The sequence below is a fragment of the Seriola aureovittata genome, chromosome 1 (assembly GCF_021018895.1).
Source record: "Seriola aureovittata isolate HTS-2021-v1 ecotype China chromosome 1, ASM2101889v1, whole genome shotgun sequence".
In the NCBI taxonomy this organism is placed as follows: domain Eukaryota; kingdom Metazoa; phylum Chordata; class Actinopteri; order Carangiformes; family Carangidae; genus Seriola; species Seriola aureovittata.
The window spans coordinates 17,857,945-17,873,012 of record NC_079364.1 but is presented as its reverse complement, the minus strand read 5'-3'; the positions used below and the strand labels follow the sequence as shown (position 1 = coordinate 17,873,012).

Sequence of the window (15,068 nt, the reverse complement as noted above, 5' to 3'; positions counted from 1 at the left end):
CCAGTCTATTAGGCAGGTAGTCCATCCCACCTTCTTAATTTACTCACTCATCTTTGAAGCTGCTCTAAAATAACCCAGGTAAATATATATGGGTGATTCAGTTACTCTAAATATGGGTCCTTTAGTGTTGCTTACCAACCGTTTTTGTTTAATTATGTTTCAAGAACAACATTAATTAGTGTAAGAATTAACTGTGCGTAACCATGCCTCTTAGCTGTTCTTAATTAAATAAACCACGTCTTCCTTATTGTTTAAGTAAAGAGTTGATGTGCTCGGGAAGCTAACTCCTTTGACTTCAACGGTAAAATCTAATTAAGTGGAGGAAATAGTTTTGATATTGATAATTAATTGAAAAGCTAAAATTTATATTAACTCAGTGCTTCAACAAGGTCATTAGAAACCGCTACATCTTAGAAATGACCTAGTGCCCTTTACATGCCATACAAACATGGCCATCCATAACTTATAATATGCCTCTTCTTTTTGACAATTCATTGAGTGATTGCAGTGTTCATTTAGCTTTTAGTAGGCAGTAGTCATCCTCTGTCGGCTCAACAGCTTGCTGATGCTTTACTTCAGCTGAGCTCTGCCTGAATTGCATGCACTGCATTGTCATTAACATGTTGACTCAAGCCTTGAAAGAAACCACAAAGGGGTCACACAATGCAGCATATAATTAACAATGTATGCATAATGTAATGCCTTACATTGCCTTAGTTAGAAAGGTGGACTCGTGTCAAGGTTCTGTTTGTAGACACTTGCAATTACACACACACACACACACACACACACACACACACGCACACACACACACATACTGTATACTGATGAGGAATTGGGAGTGGCAGCAGTGGGCTTACAGTTATCCCAGTCTAATCCTCTTGATTTACTGTTTGCTGCCTACAGATGGCAGCGCACAGCCTCCCACACTATCAGGCTACACTCAACCTTACACACACACATCCAACCTTACACTTACACACACATATACACACACACACAAACAAAACTAGGAAAAACAGGTGCTTATGAAATTGTGAATAAGACAGAATTGACAGGACTAATGCTACAAAGCTTTACATGATGTATTACTTCCTCTGTCTCTTAGATAATGAAAGAGTGGTGGAGTTGCTTCAGGCCATTAAAGAAAAGAGCGTAACCTTGGACACCATCAGACATGCCCCTCATCCACTGTGTAAGAGCCCTTCAGCACAGAGCTCTGGTGAGGCACATACTAATAAGCATAAACATACACAATTTCACATCCCTGAAGTGTCGGGTTAGAGTGGTGTTTATTCATTTGTATAATGTATTTGGACCGGAGATTCCTCTTTAAGAAATTACAATTTATGACTGCAACGTTCCATTTGTAATAATGTAGATCTCGACCTCATCATTACTAACACATGTTCAAATGATTACAGATTCTGCATTTGCCCAGCCTCCCTCTGAATCAGAGGACCACCACAATGTCAGACCACATAGCCCCTCCTCACATTGCCCAGCGTCCCCCAATGGCCATCCAAAACCCCTTGGGGACACATTAAGACCAAAGGAACCCCCTTCTCCAGCTGTCTATCCAGACAAGGCCCGGGGGCCCAGTGAAGGACCGATATCTAAGAGGAGCTCCAGTCTGCTGAACAGCTTGCGGCCCCCACTCCCCCTTCAGGCTAAAGAGAGCCTTCACAGTGTCAATGGACGCACCAAACCTTGGGACAGCTTCACCCCGGAGGAATTTGCCCAGCAGTTCCACGAATCTGTGCTTCAGTCCACTCAGAAAGCTCTTCAGAAACACAAAGGTAAAGCCGCACAAGCCACAGTCGCAGAAATATCTTTACAAAGTTGACTGATGGGCACCATGATAAATAACTTGAATAATGAATATATTGTTATTTATTTATTTTGTCGTCTCGTGATTTAATAGTTCAATAGTCTTCAGTATTAGATTAATAAAAATGGATGAAATCTGACAGTCCTTTCTTCTCTCCTTTAGGTGGAGCCACTGGGATGTCAGAGTCATCCCACCTCCAGGAGTCCTCTGTTCACTACAACATTCCAGAGCTTCAGAGCACCCCTGGGCGACCACCGCAGCCACATTCACAGTCTCACTCGAATGCACATTCATTTCCCCATCCGCTCTCACACTCTCACCCTCAGTCCAACGGGCAGCACTTCTCAGTACCGCTACACCGGGAGGCCTCAGGGACGAGAGAGGACCTGTCTGGTCCAGAGGACTCTGAGGAAGAAGAGGATGAGGAGGAAGAGGAGGCTCCTTCTTCCAAGTGGCAGGGGATTGAATCTATATTTGAAGCTTATCAGGAATATGTTGAAGGTAAGCGGTCACACTTAAAGTTTCATGCTTTTTACCTCCATGAAAGTTGATCACATCTCATTGTATAGTTTCATAAATCAGCGTTGCTCTTTATTCTGTGAATTCCTTTATTCCTTCTATCTCTGATGTATTAATTATTTTTTCGTGGTTCGAGTAATCAATTGAACTTCGATGTATAGCACCTTTCATGCCGGTTAGTGTGATATTAAGGGTGTTATAGGTGACTGACAAGGTGATAAGACAGTACAAATATAAACAGTAAAAATAACTGAAGACTAAAAACAGAATGGAATGAATACATAAGAAAATTTATAAGACAGATGAAATACAATTAGAAAAAGATATTCCAAAAAGGGCTGGAACTTGTGAAGTTGTAGTAGCATTCTCTTGTCACTAGAGGGTGCCATTTATCCTTCCTAAACACAACTCAGCTATATGTAGATAAATGTGTATCAGGGTTTCAACCAGAAATTCAGTTAAAATAACATCCAGTCACCCCCACCTCATTACACCATGTCACTTGTCCAATTTAAGAGCTCCAAACATGAAGATGCTTTTCTATATTTGCTTGATGTAGATTAGCCTTGTAGCTTCTGCTGTTTCAATAGTACATGGTCTGTTGCTTAGAGGTCAGTGTTCACTTCTCTAATCCCAACAATGGTGTTTCCTATTTCCTTTCCTTTCCCTATATTCTGTGATTTGGTGGTGTCCTCTAGAGCAAAGTTTAGAGCGACAAGTGTTGCAGAGCCAGTGTCGAAGACTAGAAGCTCAGAACTACAACCTCAGTCTGACTGCTGAGCAGCTGTCGCATAGCATGGGGGTAAGACACACACACACACTACACTTCTTTTACTGTCCTTCATAATAATACACTAGGTGCAGAGGCAGAACAAAATATCTTAAAAACTATGCTAGTACTGACGGAAGTAACTAGATCACAGGCCTGTGATAGACTTGCAAGATGAGGAAACTAGCTCAGATCAAAGATGCTGAATTTTCACTGCATGAATTGCAAGGTTGCTGGTTGAAAAATGCAAAAGAGAACACGTAGGCCTATACAGTTGTAACCACAAATAACTTGAAAGTGGTTGTCAGGGCTCTGCATGTTTATATAAAAGCCAGAAAATACAGCACAGGGCTTCATACAGGAGCAAGTAAACTCTGACATCCAAAACCTTTCCTTGGGATATTTTCATAATCCAGGAGGATAATGTTCCCAAACTTATAATAAACCGCTAAATTATTTCAATAATGGTTTATTGAAATGAGGATAAAGTTCTGGGACAAAATGTTATCGTTAGCCTCCAAAATCACCACATATAAATATTACTGCATTTTAATTGGAGGAGCTGATGTGTGAACTAGTGTGAAATCATTGCCACCTGTATAATCCCAGAACTGGAGGGTTTCCCTCTTGAAAAATGATAAAATATCTGATACAATTCACAGCAAGACTTACAGGAATATAAAGAGTCATGCTATATAATGCTAATTCTCACATTGTGGTTACCCCTTTATTTATGTCCCTCCATTGTATCAATATAACTGAAATCACATCATCATTGTGATTCTTTTTCTGTGGTAATCTTATATTTTCCCTCTTTGCTCTACGGCTGTGTAGGAGTTGATGTCCCAGAGACAGAAGCTGGCAGTGGAAAGGGAGAAGTTACAAGCAGAGCTGGAGCACTTCAGGAAGTGTTTGACGCTGCCACAGACACACTGGCCGAGAGGCAGCCATTACAAGGGCTACCCTCCCAGGTGACCCCAACACGCAGACCTGATGGCCCCCAGGCCACCTCCCTTTTCAGACTGACACCCAGAGTTTATTTTTCATGGCCTGTTCCACATGGCTCCACAGAGGAGAATATGGCGGGCCAGATAAGATGAATGAATGAATGATTGAATTGAGTGAATGGATAGACGAATGCACGGGAGACAGGACCATTCAGTGAAGGACAGGCAGTCTTTGGATTGTGGCCAGCCAGGGACTGCGCCACAAGCCACTAACGTGTGCCAATGTAGCCAACCCCGAGATCAGCGCGAGTATAGGGCAGGAGTACCTGAAGATCAACACAAACACACACATGCACCTGCTTTTCACATACTCTTCAGTCCCTGCTGCTCTATTGTTCAGTCCCTGCATCCCTCACCGCCACATCTACACAGACAATCCTGCCAATGAGGGAGCAGCCACCCCAGGAGGGGTGCCGTCAAGAGACTTGAAAGCTCCAAATCTCCAAACGAAGGCTTCTGGCCAGTTGGGACTGATTTTATCACAGTGGCCACATGAGCTTTTGAACTGGAAATGCACTTAAGAATAAAAGCTGAAGAACTACCTGGTGGTACTGTGTTACAACAAAGAACTGTTCAAATTAGGGAAGAACTTAGAAAATGCACATTTTTTGGAAAGAATTAAGGAAATGTTTTATTTCGAAATAGAAAATTTGAGAATAAGAATTTTAAAAGGTGCTTCGGCCTTGTATTGTATATAAAATGAAGACTTAAAAGAATTTTGTATGTTTTTATTACTTTAATCATTGTTCTTTTAAAAGAAAAAGCCTGCCATTTTTATATGTTTATGCTTTTTGGGTTGGAAAAGAAAGCCTTGCTTTTAGTGTTTGTACTGCTGCTGGCCAGAACAGCTCATTTTGAGACATTTAACAGAGTGAGAGAAAACAGGATGCACTCCTCCTCCTCTTACTCTCTCCTGGCACTGCGCAGCTGAGACCCAGCCACAGCCATCTCATCTGGCCTCTGAGCTCAGCAAAGCTTACTCAGAGGTCATGAGACATGGCTCCTGCCCTCTCATCCCCCTTACTTCACAGCAACATTTGTCTGTCTGTTTTAATGCCCATTTCAACAACTCCTCCAGTCAGCTTCACTGCTGCTGGCATGACTAGTTAGCTTGTGATATTCTCATACCAACTGGTTTCTCATACAGAAACCAGTTGAAATCCAGCGTCAAAATTAGGATTTTTTTGTTTGTTGTTTTCTTTTTTCTTTTTTTTTTACTTGGGTCACTCGACTTACTTGATTATTTTGTAAAGACATGAAGAGTCTCTTAAGCAGCCAGCTGATGAAACTGGTTCTTGATGCTTTATCCTACCATTGGACCTTCACCTCACTTTGTATGACATTATATAGCATTGGACTCAAACAATATGACGTTTTGAATAATGTTACGCCTTACAAGATCAAGCCCTTAACAGCAGTCATGAGAGGACACAGTGCCAAACTGAAAAACAAACAGTAGCATCTTGGATTCTTAATTTTAATTTGAGTTGCAATTAGGTAGCCAAACATTCAAACCAGAATGGCCATCTTCCACTGCTGAAAACCTTTGACCCCACTCATCTCCTTCCTGCGTTTCCCCATTGTTTAGGACCCTTGCTATCCAAAGTTGCCAATGTTATAAATAGAATGGAAATCACACAAAAGTTTGATTCAAACAGGGCATTTCCTAGTACATATAAAATCAGAGAGGTTTGATCTACCTGGCCTCATACCTGTTTACAGCCTGTCTGCCCTCATCCTCCTCGTCAGCTCTGCCCTGAGATTCTGCCAGTTTTACACTGACTTTCTATCCTGTAACTCATGTTGCCTCAGCCTTGTGGTTGTATGTGCAACTAGAGACCCAGAAAGCCGTCTGCGAGGCATAGAGATCGTTGTAATGAATTTAAATGTTAAGTTATGGTGGTGGGATAAGAGCGATTTCAGTATTTCAAAGTAAAATGTGCAGAAAGCTAATTTATTAAAAAAAGACTAAAGCACAACTACCCCAAACATACAGTATATGATTTACAAGTGCCTCAAAAAATTTGGGAGCATGTGAATGAGTTAGGAGTCCACATGATGGACACATCATCAATCAGTGATAAGGCACTTTACATTTTACATTGAAGTGTCTACTGTATGTCTCACTCCTTTCAAATATTTGCAAGTTGAGAACGGGCACAGAATTCCTTTCATCTAAAAGAATCTTCAAGAAACAATTCAATCATAAGATCTTTTTCATAAATGAGGCCTGAGTCAGTTCAGAGGATCAGAGGGATACAGTGTAGTCTGTCATTTTTACAGAGCAGAAAAGAGCCAAGAGCGCAGCTTATCAGTTAATGAGGGAGCACCTATGCTGAGGGAAGCTGCCAATGAGCTGGGGATGAAGGTGTAGTGCAGTAAGCCCCATTTACCCAGCATCCCTGTGTCTCCAACCCACGCACGCCCATGCAATAGCCCCATTACTCAGTGGAGGATGTCTAGATGCTGTGAAATCCTGTTTTTAAAATGTACTTGTTTGAATTCATTGTAATGTAATATATTCTTTGTTGAATGTAGTAATTAGGTATTTATGAATATATGGCTGTGATTTCAGACAAAAAAGAAAATAAAATATTTCAAAAATGTTAAATACCAACCTTCGTCTGTTTGTGGGTGCTGGTGCAGTAGGTGGACGATTTCACATGATTAAAAAAAAAAAATGAAACGATTCCTAGACCTTTCCTGACAAAGACCTTTATAAACCTGGTGACTTAGAACTCAAACATCATAACCCCAACCAATAATATCTTGCCACTGGTTTTGGATTAAAACGCAGTGAGTGTTGTTTAGAGCTGTATTTATGTGGCTTTCTGTCCACCTCAAAAGACATGCATTTTACACTACGACTGCTTAGTGCTGCTTAACATTTAGGAGGGATCAAATACAAAGTTAATTTCCCCACAAGGACTTAAAAATAAACTAAAAAATTGACAGGAATTGTTTTGATTATTGCTAACACTTTTACCATTAGCATGTCACTGTGAGTTTAAATGGCCCTGTATACAAAACTCCATACCTCTAGCACATTTTGAACATTTTTTAAGAAATATTACACAAACATAATAACGACAAATAGACACAATGATTAAAAATATAAAATTGTAGGGAAATTTTTTTTTAATGTATATACTCATATACCAGGGACATACACACTAATACATTTATTTTGTCACATACTGGTACATACAAAAGCATGGTGGCTGTTTTAAACTACTATGAGCATCCTAAATGAAATGAAATGAAGTATGCACATATTGCAAACAGCATATGCATATAATGATTCTGTAAATATGTACGGAACATATGTCTCCCTCGAGAGAAGTATAATCCCTTAAAAAGGCTGAGTACAACTCTTGAGCTTTCTTCAGATTCAGAGAAAACTGTCTTTTCAGTAATGAAGAGCTTGCTCAGTAAGTACACACTTCCATCCAAGCCGCCCCAAATTCTTGGGACAAGATCCAAACGTGTTCAGCAGGCTTTGATCTAGTGGGTCAATAGTCCGTGAATTGTCCTTTACTGGAACCAGGCTGCAGATTGGAACGTAGTTTGTACATGCAGTTGAGCGAGTCAAGAAGAAACGCTCGAATGGTGTTGATCTCCATCAGAGTTAGGTTGTCCAGCTATAGAGAGAATGAAGCAGAGTTAGGCAGGAGACGATTTAAGCATTCAACAAGCAACAATTCAATTTGACAGTCATTCTCTAATGTCTGCGGTGAATGCTGGCGCTCATATCTACTGGATCTTAATATTAGAGTGAAACAGGAAGCTGTAGAGCCACAAAATGAGAGGATAAAACGATAATGCCAAACATTTTGCAAGACACCGGGACCATGGCTATTAAACAATCAAGGCGCTCAAAAGTTTGTCTGAACCTGATGAATGTTCAGAATTTTTCCAAGGTGCTAACGTTTTTCTTGAACTTCTATGTAGCTATGTTACCAATAATCCAAGCAACATTTTTTTGTTATCATTGATTAATTATTTAGGTGATTAATCCATTAATTAGGTCTATAACATGTCTAAAAATAATGACAACTGACAGTTTCCAGAGCCCAAGGTAACATCTTTATATTGTTTGTTTTTTGGACCAACAGTCCAAAACCAAAACATATTCCGTTTAATACCACAGTAAGAAAACCAGCAAATATCCACATTTGAGAAGCTAGAACTACTGAACTGATACTGGTTGCTGAATAATTTTCTGTTGATCAAGTAATATATTACAATATCCTATGAACTAATAATGTCAATATTGTAGTGAAAGGTACAGTGTATGATCCTGTGTGATCAGTTTTACCTTGGCATGTGCCTCCTGCTGACTGATGAAGCTGTCGGCGGACAGACGGAGTTTGGCAATACGTGTGTCCCAAATGTCTTTGACCAGTGTGCGGATCTCATCTGCTTTAGGAATATTGTCTGATGCGCTATGGAAACACACAAACCATCATGTAAGGCAGAATGCCACATACAGAGATGATAAGGGAGCATTTTCACAAATTGTTTAATTACTTTGAACACCGTGAGCACAATACGAAGGTAGGACCTATTTCTGAGTGGGGATAACTTAAATCTATAAGACTCACTGATTAAGTAGCAGCTTGGTCAGCTCCATGTAGTAAGGGCTGGGAACGGGTGTAAAGGTATCCTCCTTCCTCTCAAGCTCTCGCATGTCCTCCAGTTTCTCTGCACATTGGAGAACAGCATCAACAGCAGAAAGGGGCCAAACAGAAATTTCATTCACCAAATATGTATATGTCAATGAATAAATGTTGTGCTAAAGATTTTCAGGCTCTCTCCATTTTGACTTGTCAAGGAGAGATGAAATAGCAAAAAATCTACCTGAAACCTTTAAAAGGTAAAGTTGGAAATATTCTATATTTTTGTTACTGTCAATAAGTTTAATAAAATAATCAAAATCACTAACCTATCCAACTAACAAGTATTTCCTGTGCAGCTAAAACCCGAAGTAACTTACTCCTTAGTGCTATAGAGTTCTATTATTTTACAAAAACTATTTAAAACCAACAACTAGACTAATCGCTGGTTGGTATTTATCTTGCAATTTATTTACACTAAGAAATACATAGAATAATACCAGCCCTATCCTTTATGTTTGTAAAGCTACCAGCTCCACATGAGTAGTGGTGGTGGTGGTGAGCAGTAAACTGTTTTAATAACAATATAGATATTATGACTGATATGTCTATTGACTAGAGGAACTACAGGAAAATAATGTTATTGAATTGCCTACATCTGATTCTGAATGACTGTAGTCATCTCTAGTCCAACTTTTACCACAAATCATCATTTGTATAATGCATGGAAAAATAGTGCCCATTGATACCATTTTTTTTTTTTTTTATTAATTTAGGGACAGCTGATTTTGTTTATGCATTTAAAAATGTGGAGAGGCACAGTAAGAGTTACCCTCTCAAATCTCTGCCAGAACCACAACTGATGTTTAAATCCATGTTGTAAGGTAAAGAATAAATCAAACAAACACTGTCACAAGCTGATACATATGTACATGATCCTGTCCTGTTGATCTTGGAACCTTAAAGATATTCATCTCTGTGAGCCATTTGAAAACATGTCAAACACCTGGATGGAGTTTTTGACTCTTACCAACATCCATCCACTCAGGAGGAACAATTCTACATTTCTGTCTCTGTTTCAAGTTGAGAGCCAGCCACACAGGAACATCCACTGGCAGTCCAGGGTTGAAGGGACCCAGGTCGCCCTGAAGACAGACGGACACAGATTGTTTTCCATCTCCATCAGCATAAGCATATAATTTCAAACACTGTTATTACGTGTAAATAGCATGTGGCCATATAGCTTAATGTAGTAACTTTACATGTAAAGTATGAAGTAACGTGGATGTGACAACCTGAATTCCCACTTTACGGCAATCCGTCGGCAGACGGTTTAGCGCTATCGTCTATCACCAACCGTGTAAAATAACGTCTTGACAAATACAAGTGATTGACTTACCCCGATCAAATAGATCTTGTCTAGACTGAAATTTGGTATTATCTTCACCGTTTCTTTCTCCGCGAGGAACTCGACTTCCGAAGGATCCATTTGTTTATTTTGTTTGCCCCAACTTTACCCTCACATTCACGCTGCAAAATGTTCCCGCGCTGCAAGCTACACGAACCTTCAAGGAAAACAAGGTAGGGACCTCAGCGTCATCAACAGGAAGTATGGTTTCTTAAAGTAAGCACCGCGTGCCGTTTTTTGCAACTTTACAATTTATTACAGTGTGTCGGTGTATGTAATCCCATCACGTGCACCCGGATGGGATCTAGATCGATAGACAAATTGTAGTTTGGAGGCTGTTTACAGGCGCGTTAGGGGCCGGGTGCCCATGACGATACTGACTACTCCTGAAATTTTTGCTCTGTCTGGCCCGGAGAGTAGAAGTGGGTCATGTGACTGTGACAGCAGTTGAAGGTAAGCGCCGCTAGGTGGCAATATTCACCAAGTGATGAAGAGGAGGGCGCTTCTTCGTGAAGAGATAGTTTGTGATGTTTTATACAGATCTGCAGCTTGATCAGTAACGGAAACCATGATTTGTTAGAGCCCTGATTAGATAGAAAAAACTGTCACTCTTATGAAACCTATTTCATAATCATATTTCTGTATGTGGCTGGTAGCAGTGAGTCTAAGTAGTGGCTGAAAATCGTTCTGGGCCAGTTCTGTGGTCATGAGTGGATGATAGAACTTACTATAGGAGCCAAAAAAGTCTGTTGTCAGGATATACAGAAAGTCTACTGCATGATAATAATCATCATAACTGTTCAGGACTTTCACCTGAAAATTAAAAAATAGTGCAGCAAGTAAGAAAGAAGCCTGTGAAACTTTTCAGTACAAAGTCTGATAGGTTAGAGGGGGTGTTGTGATAAATTGATGACACATAAATACATTTCTAGAAGGCCAGCTAAGAGAAAACTATGTGTAACGGAAGAAAGCTCATGATGTTTCGTGGTATTTCAACATGGATTGTGAATCATAATTCCCAGGGGCTAGGGAGGTTTAGGAAGGGTCCAAATCTGACTCGTAGACTTGTTTATTTGGAGGAGATAAAGTCTAAGGTGTGTGCATTTAATGGGATTTGGTTGCAGTAACAAAACAGTTTCCCTCTGGGATTAATAAAATGCCCTCATAGTTCTTTTTCTGTATTTCTACTCACCATGTTAGTGACATTTTTTTTTATTATAAATTATGTCATGCACATTGACATATGAAATTATCTTTCATGTTATTCTACCTGTTAAGAGCATATAACAGTACCATAAGTCCCTGATACATGTGTTACTCATACAGCTGCAAAGCCATTAATAAAACCCTTGTTAGGCAATTTGTACACCATACAAAACTACACCACAAAGCTGCAGCCTTCAAGCTGGTAAGTGATTGTTTTCAAACTTTTATCAACATTACTGTCAAGGCAGTGGTATAAGACATTGAGCAAAATGATTTTCTAAATTACATAAAATGAGTCTGACAAAGACCATTTCAAAAATTGGTTTCATTGTACATTCAGTTCATAAAGTTTCTGTAAAAAATGTGCTGTCCACAACTATTTAAGTAATTAGCTCTTATTGATGAATTCTAATCTCAAATACAAAGGCAGTTCTGTATCCTCTCAATATGCATTTCACTTGTTTAACATTACCTATTAAAAAGTTGGATTTAGAGTGGTCAATTAAGTATAAATAAGTTCTATTACCTAATTCTTAAAACATATATCCGACATAGAACAAGATTCACACATTCCTGTGATCTGATTCTGTGTAGATTTCTCAGCAAATCTTCTAGAGCAACAATCAGAAGCCAATATGCCAACATGTATATCATCCAGGATGACATTCTGAAGCGCAGCAGTGACAATTAACAGGACACATGCATCATAGGAAATGTTAATGTAAGCATATATAATTTCAATCATCCCTTTGTCATTGCTGGGGCATCGACAGAAGGACTTACACAGTCTGATAAGACAAAACTTTTAAGATTCTTGTCTCTCTGATTCTATGTCACCTATATGTTCTATGTTGTTTTTATAATTAAACTGAATTTTGTTTCAGGACAAACTAGAAAAGTTAATAAAGAACATATATTTATATCATATCTCAGTAGTACAATCATCTACATTTTTTAAAATAATTTAGGACTTGATCTCTGTATATGGCTACTGGCTGTAAAATTTAAGAGAAAAAAATAGATCAAATACTCTAGAATTTATGCACACAACTATGAATAAACACAAACCATTGCAGAAAAAAAAGCATTTAAGTTGCATTCAAAAACATAATTGCCTCCACCACCTCAGTATCACCTTGTAAAGGTGGACACATGCCAGCAGTGCACATATGGTGCTTGCCCTTGAGAGATTTTGGCCAAACTGGTCAGCGTTCCACAAGTTCCCATCAGTATGGGAACAAATGATGGAACAAAGATGACATGTTCAGCATTTTTGTACTCCTGTGCTACACGGTAAGTAGCATCATGCATGCTGAATTGGCAGCAATATTTGTGTATGTGTCTAGGGTACTCCTGACTGAGGGTCTTAGCACAGATCCAGGACGGACTTGTTGATCACAGGGTTGGTCCAGTCGTTCCTTAGATCATCCAAGTGATTGTCAAAGTCAATCAAGTTCTCGTAGGACCTGCCCTCTAACAGAGCAGATGTGATCTTCTGTGCTTCGCTCCAGTCCTCAAAAGATTCACTGGAAGAAAGACAGTTTGGTAATTAATACCTAAAGCATATTAGCTAAATATTGTAAGTTATTGAGAGAACACAGGGAGATTTTGTGCTAGAAGCTCTGACTTAGGTACACGTAGTCCATACAAGTCTTGCAGTGAAATAGCTCTCGCACATACAAAGACACTTACGAAGTTACTTCTCTGTTTTTCCACTTGTTTTCATGATGATCATAGATAAGCACAATGGGCTCAAAACAGCTAATTGTTAATCTGCTGTTGTCCACCTGAAAGGGAAAAAACAAGAGACAATTACAAGATGTGTGAATGCAAGTGTTTTGCATGTTTTAGGGAAATTACTTTCTATTCCTGTGTACTTAATAATGTTGCTAACCATTTATGAAAGCACATTTTGTAATTTTAGATCATGTTTCTAACACCATCAAGGCAGCAAATTGCATTAATTTTGTCTGTACATCATTAACATATAATTCTATAGAAACTTGCTTTATGCATCTAACCCATCACATTGAATATGCCATTTTTGATTTAAAATATATTATTATGGGATAGTGATACAATTCAAATGCACAGCAGACTGTTTGGTGAAATTTTGCTGCATACAGATACTAGTAAGAAGCACCGGCATCCCAAACTTCAGATGAAGCTGCCAAATCAATGCACAAGCATACCAGACTCACATTGTCCCTTTCAAAATATGTATACACAATTTTAATTTTAAGATTCCATTATGTACTCTGGAAAAATAATAAATCTCTTGATTGTTATACTACACTGATATAAAACCAGTGTCCATCTGAAAGGTGGGATTCACATATTTGTTAAACTACAAATGTTCCACATGCTTTGGAAATCAGAAAGTCAGCAGTAATGTATTTATATCACTTGAAGTAAATGGACAAAACCATGTGCAACCACCAGTATAGTGCATTCACACAAGCCTAAATCTTTTACTATTACCATAACAATTGCTGCTTCGCTGAAGTTCTCACAAATCCTGGCAGCCACTTTTTCTGCTACTTGGTTGGGTCTGCAAGAGAGAGGACCAATAATTTAGTCCATTGGAATCCAGGGGAGTGGTTTGGGGCATAGTTTAAAACAGACTGTTTGCCAGGGTGTTAATGACTGTTTGGTTTTCTGTACCTTGAATCCTTTGTGCGTTCATTGGCTTGATAATATCCAGCAATGACATAATTATTTTCTTTACACCAAGTATCGATCTGAGACAGAAGCAGGAGTCATGGAGCCAACATGAAGGAACAGAAGGACAGCAGAGGTCAGGCAGAATTCATTTTCAACATAAGAAAAAAAAATATATGTAGAGGTACTCACTAGTCAGTGTGCATAGCTAAAATTAATGTAATCTAAAACTGCTCTGTGTTTATATCAATACTGCTTTACAGAGCTGTTGATTCAACTATATCATCATTTTGAAAGCTTAATTTTTATTTCTTGTGAGTCCAATAAGTATCTAAAACTATCAAATGACCACTAGGATGAATCAGAAACCCATATAAAGTTAACTTTTGTCTTGTTGTATTAGACTGCATTAATCTGAGATCAGTCTATCCAGTAAACTTGCAGCCGAGTGTATATTTTACTTGACGGATACTTACCAGTGTTAAAGCTACTTCTAGCATAGGTGCCAGAGCCAAAGTACCGTGAAACAGCGGCACACAATCCACACACAAGACTGGATCACTATGGCTGTCTTTCTTTTTCTCCTTCGTCTTTTCTGCTACTAGCAATCCATTCACGGCGCAGTGAGGATACTTGGCAGCGTGTAAAAGCATTTTACAGTAAGCCTGGCTCGTCAGTTGGATAGGCATGTTTATAAGACAATCTGCAGAACCGCTGGAAAAACAGATCCTGCCGAAGTAGCTGACTGGCTACACGCTGAGGAGGGACTTGCTGCCTGCTACCGCTAGCTATCTTTACTTATCATGCCCGGAGGAAAGTAGATACATCTTCCTCAGCAAGTCGCCTTACTGCCGCAATACGCTGTCGAAGCTAAGTCTTCTAGTTTGTACATGTAAGCTTTACAGTCACAACAGTCTTTTTTTATGCTAGTCGGTGTCACAAAAGCTAGTCAGAGGAGCTAATCTGACTTCCACCTTCCACTCGTTTCTGTAGCACCGGTGGTGCCGTAAAGCAGAATGGAAATATCGCACAACGAGATCATCTTCCGCTC

General features: G+C 39.3%; 3 protein-coding genes across 6 annotated transcripts in view; 1 reads left to right on the top strand and 2 right to left on the bottom strand.

The window, feature by feature from the left end:
* Window positions 1–6,737, top strand: part of gse1b (Gse1 coiled-coil protein b) — a 169,554-nt gene extending 162,817 nt beyond the window's left edge. For all 4 annotated transcript variants that reach the window (XM_056372170.1, XM_056372182.1, XM_056372199.1 and 1 more), the window contains 5 exons: window positions 1,109–1,222; window positions 1,425–1,799; window positions 1,994–2,332; window positions 3,049–3,152; window positions 3,954–6,737. In XM_056372170.1, coding sequence (XP_056228145.1) covers window positions 1,109–1,222; window positions 1,425–1,799; window positions 1,994–2,332; window positions 3,049–3,152; window positions 3,954–4,094 — 1,073 coding nt within the window. In that variant the 3' untranslated portion in view covers window positions 4,095–6,737. The remainder of the gene's footprint in view (window positions 1–1,108; window positions 1,223–1,424; window positions 1,800–1,993; window positions 2,333–3,048; window positions 3,153–3,953) is intronic.
* A 495-nt stretch (window positions 6,738–7,232) lies between these two features.
* Window positions 7,233–10,363, bottom strand: gins2 (GINS complex subunit 2). Its single transcript, XM_056372247.1, has 5 exons — window positions 10,142–10,363; window positions 9,773–9,887; window positions 8,731–8,830; window positions 8,445–8,571; window positions 7,233–7,767 (listed from the first exon to the last, which is right to left on the bottom strand). The coding sequence occupies exons 1-5, from the start codon at window positions 10,229–10,231 to the stop codon at window positions 7,639–7,641; spliced, it is 561 nt and encodes a 186-aa protein (XP_056228222.1). The 5' UTR covers window positions 10,232–10,363; the 3' UTR covers window positions 7,233–7,638.
* Window positions 10,364–11,559: 1,196 nt separating this feature from the next.
* Window positions 11,560–15,008, bottom strand: emc8 (ER membrane protein complex subunit 8). The gene is made up of 5 exons (XM_056372235.1): window positions 14,494–15,008; window positions 14,021–14,097; window positions 13,838–13,907; window positions 13,049–13,143; window positions 11,560–12,882 (listed from the first exon to the last, which is right to left on the bottom strand). The coding sequence occupies exons 1-5, from the start codon at window positions 14,704–14,706 to the stop codon at window positions 12,723–12,725; spliced, it is 615 nt and encodes a 204-aa protein (XP_056228210.1). The 5' UTR covers window positions 14,707–15,008; the 3' UTR covers window positions 11,560–12,722.
* Between the last annotated feature and the right edge of the window lie 60 nt (window positions 15,009–15,068).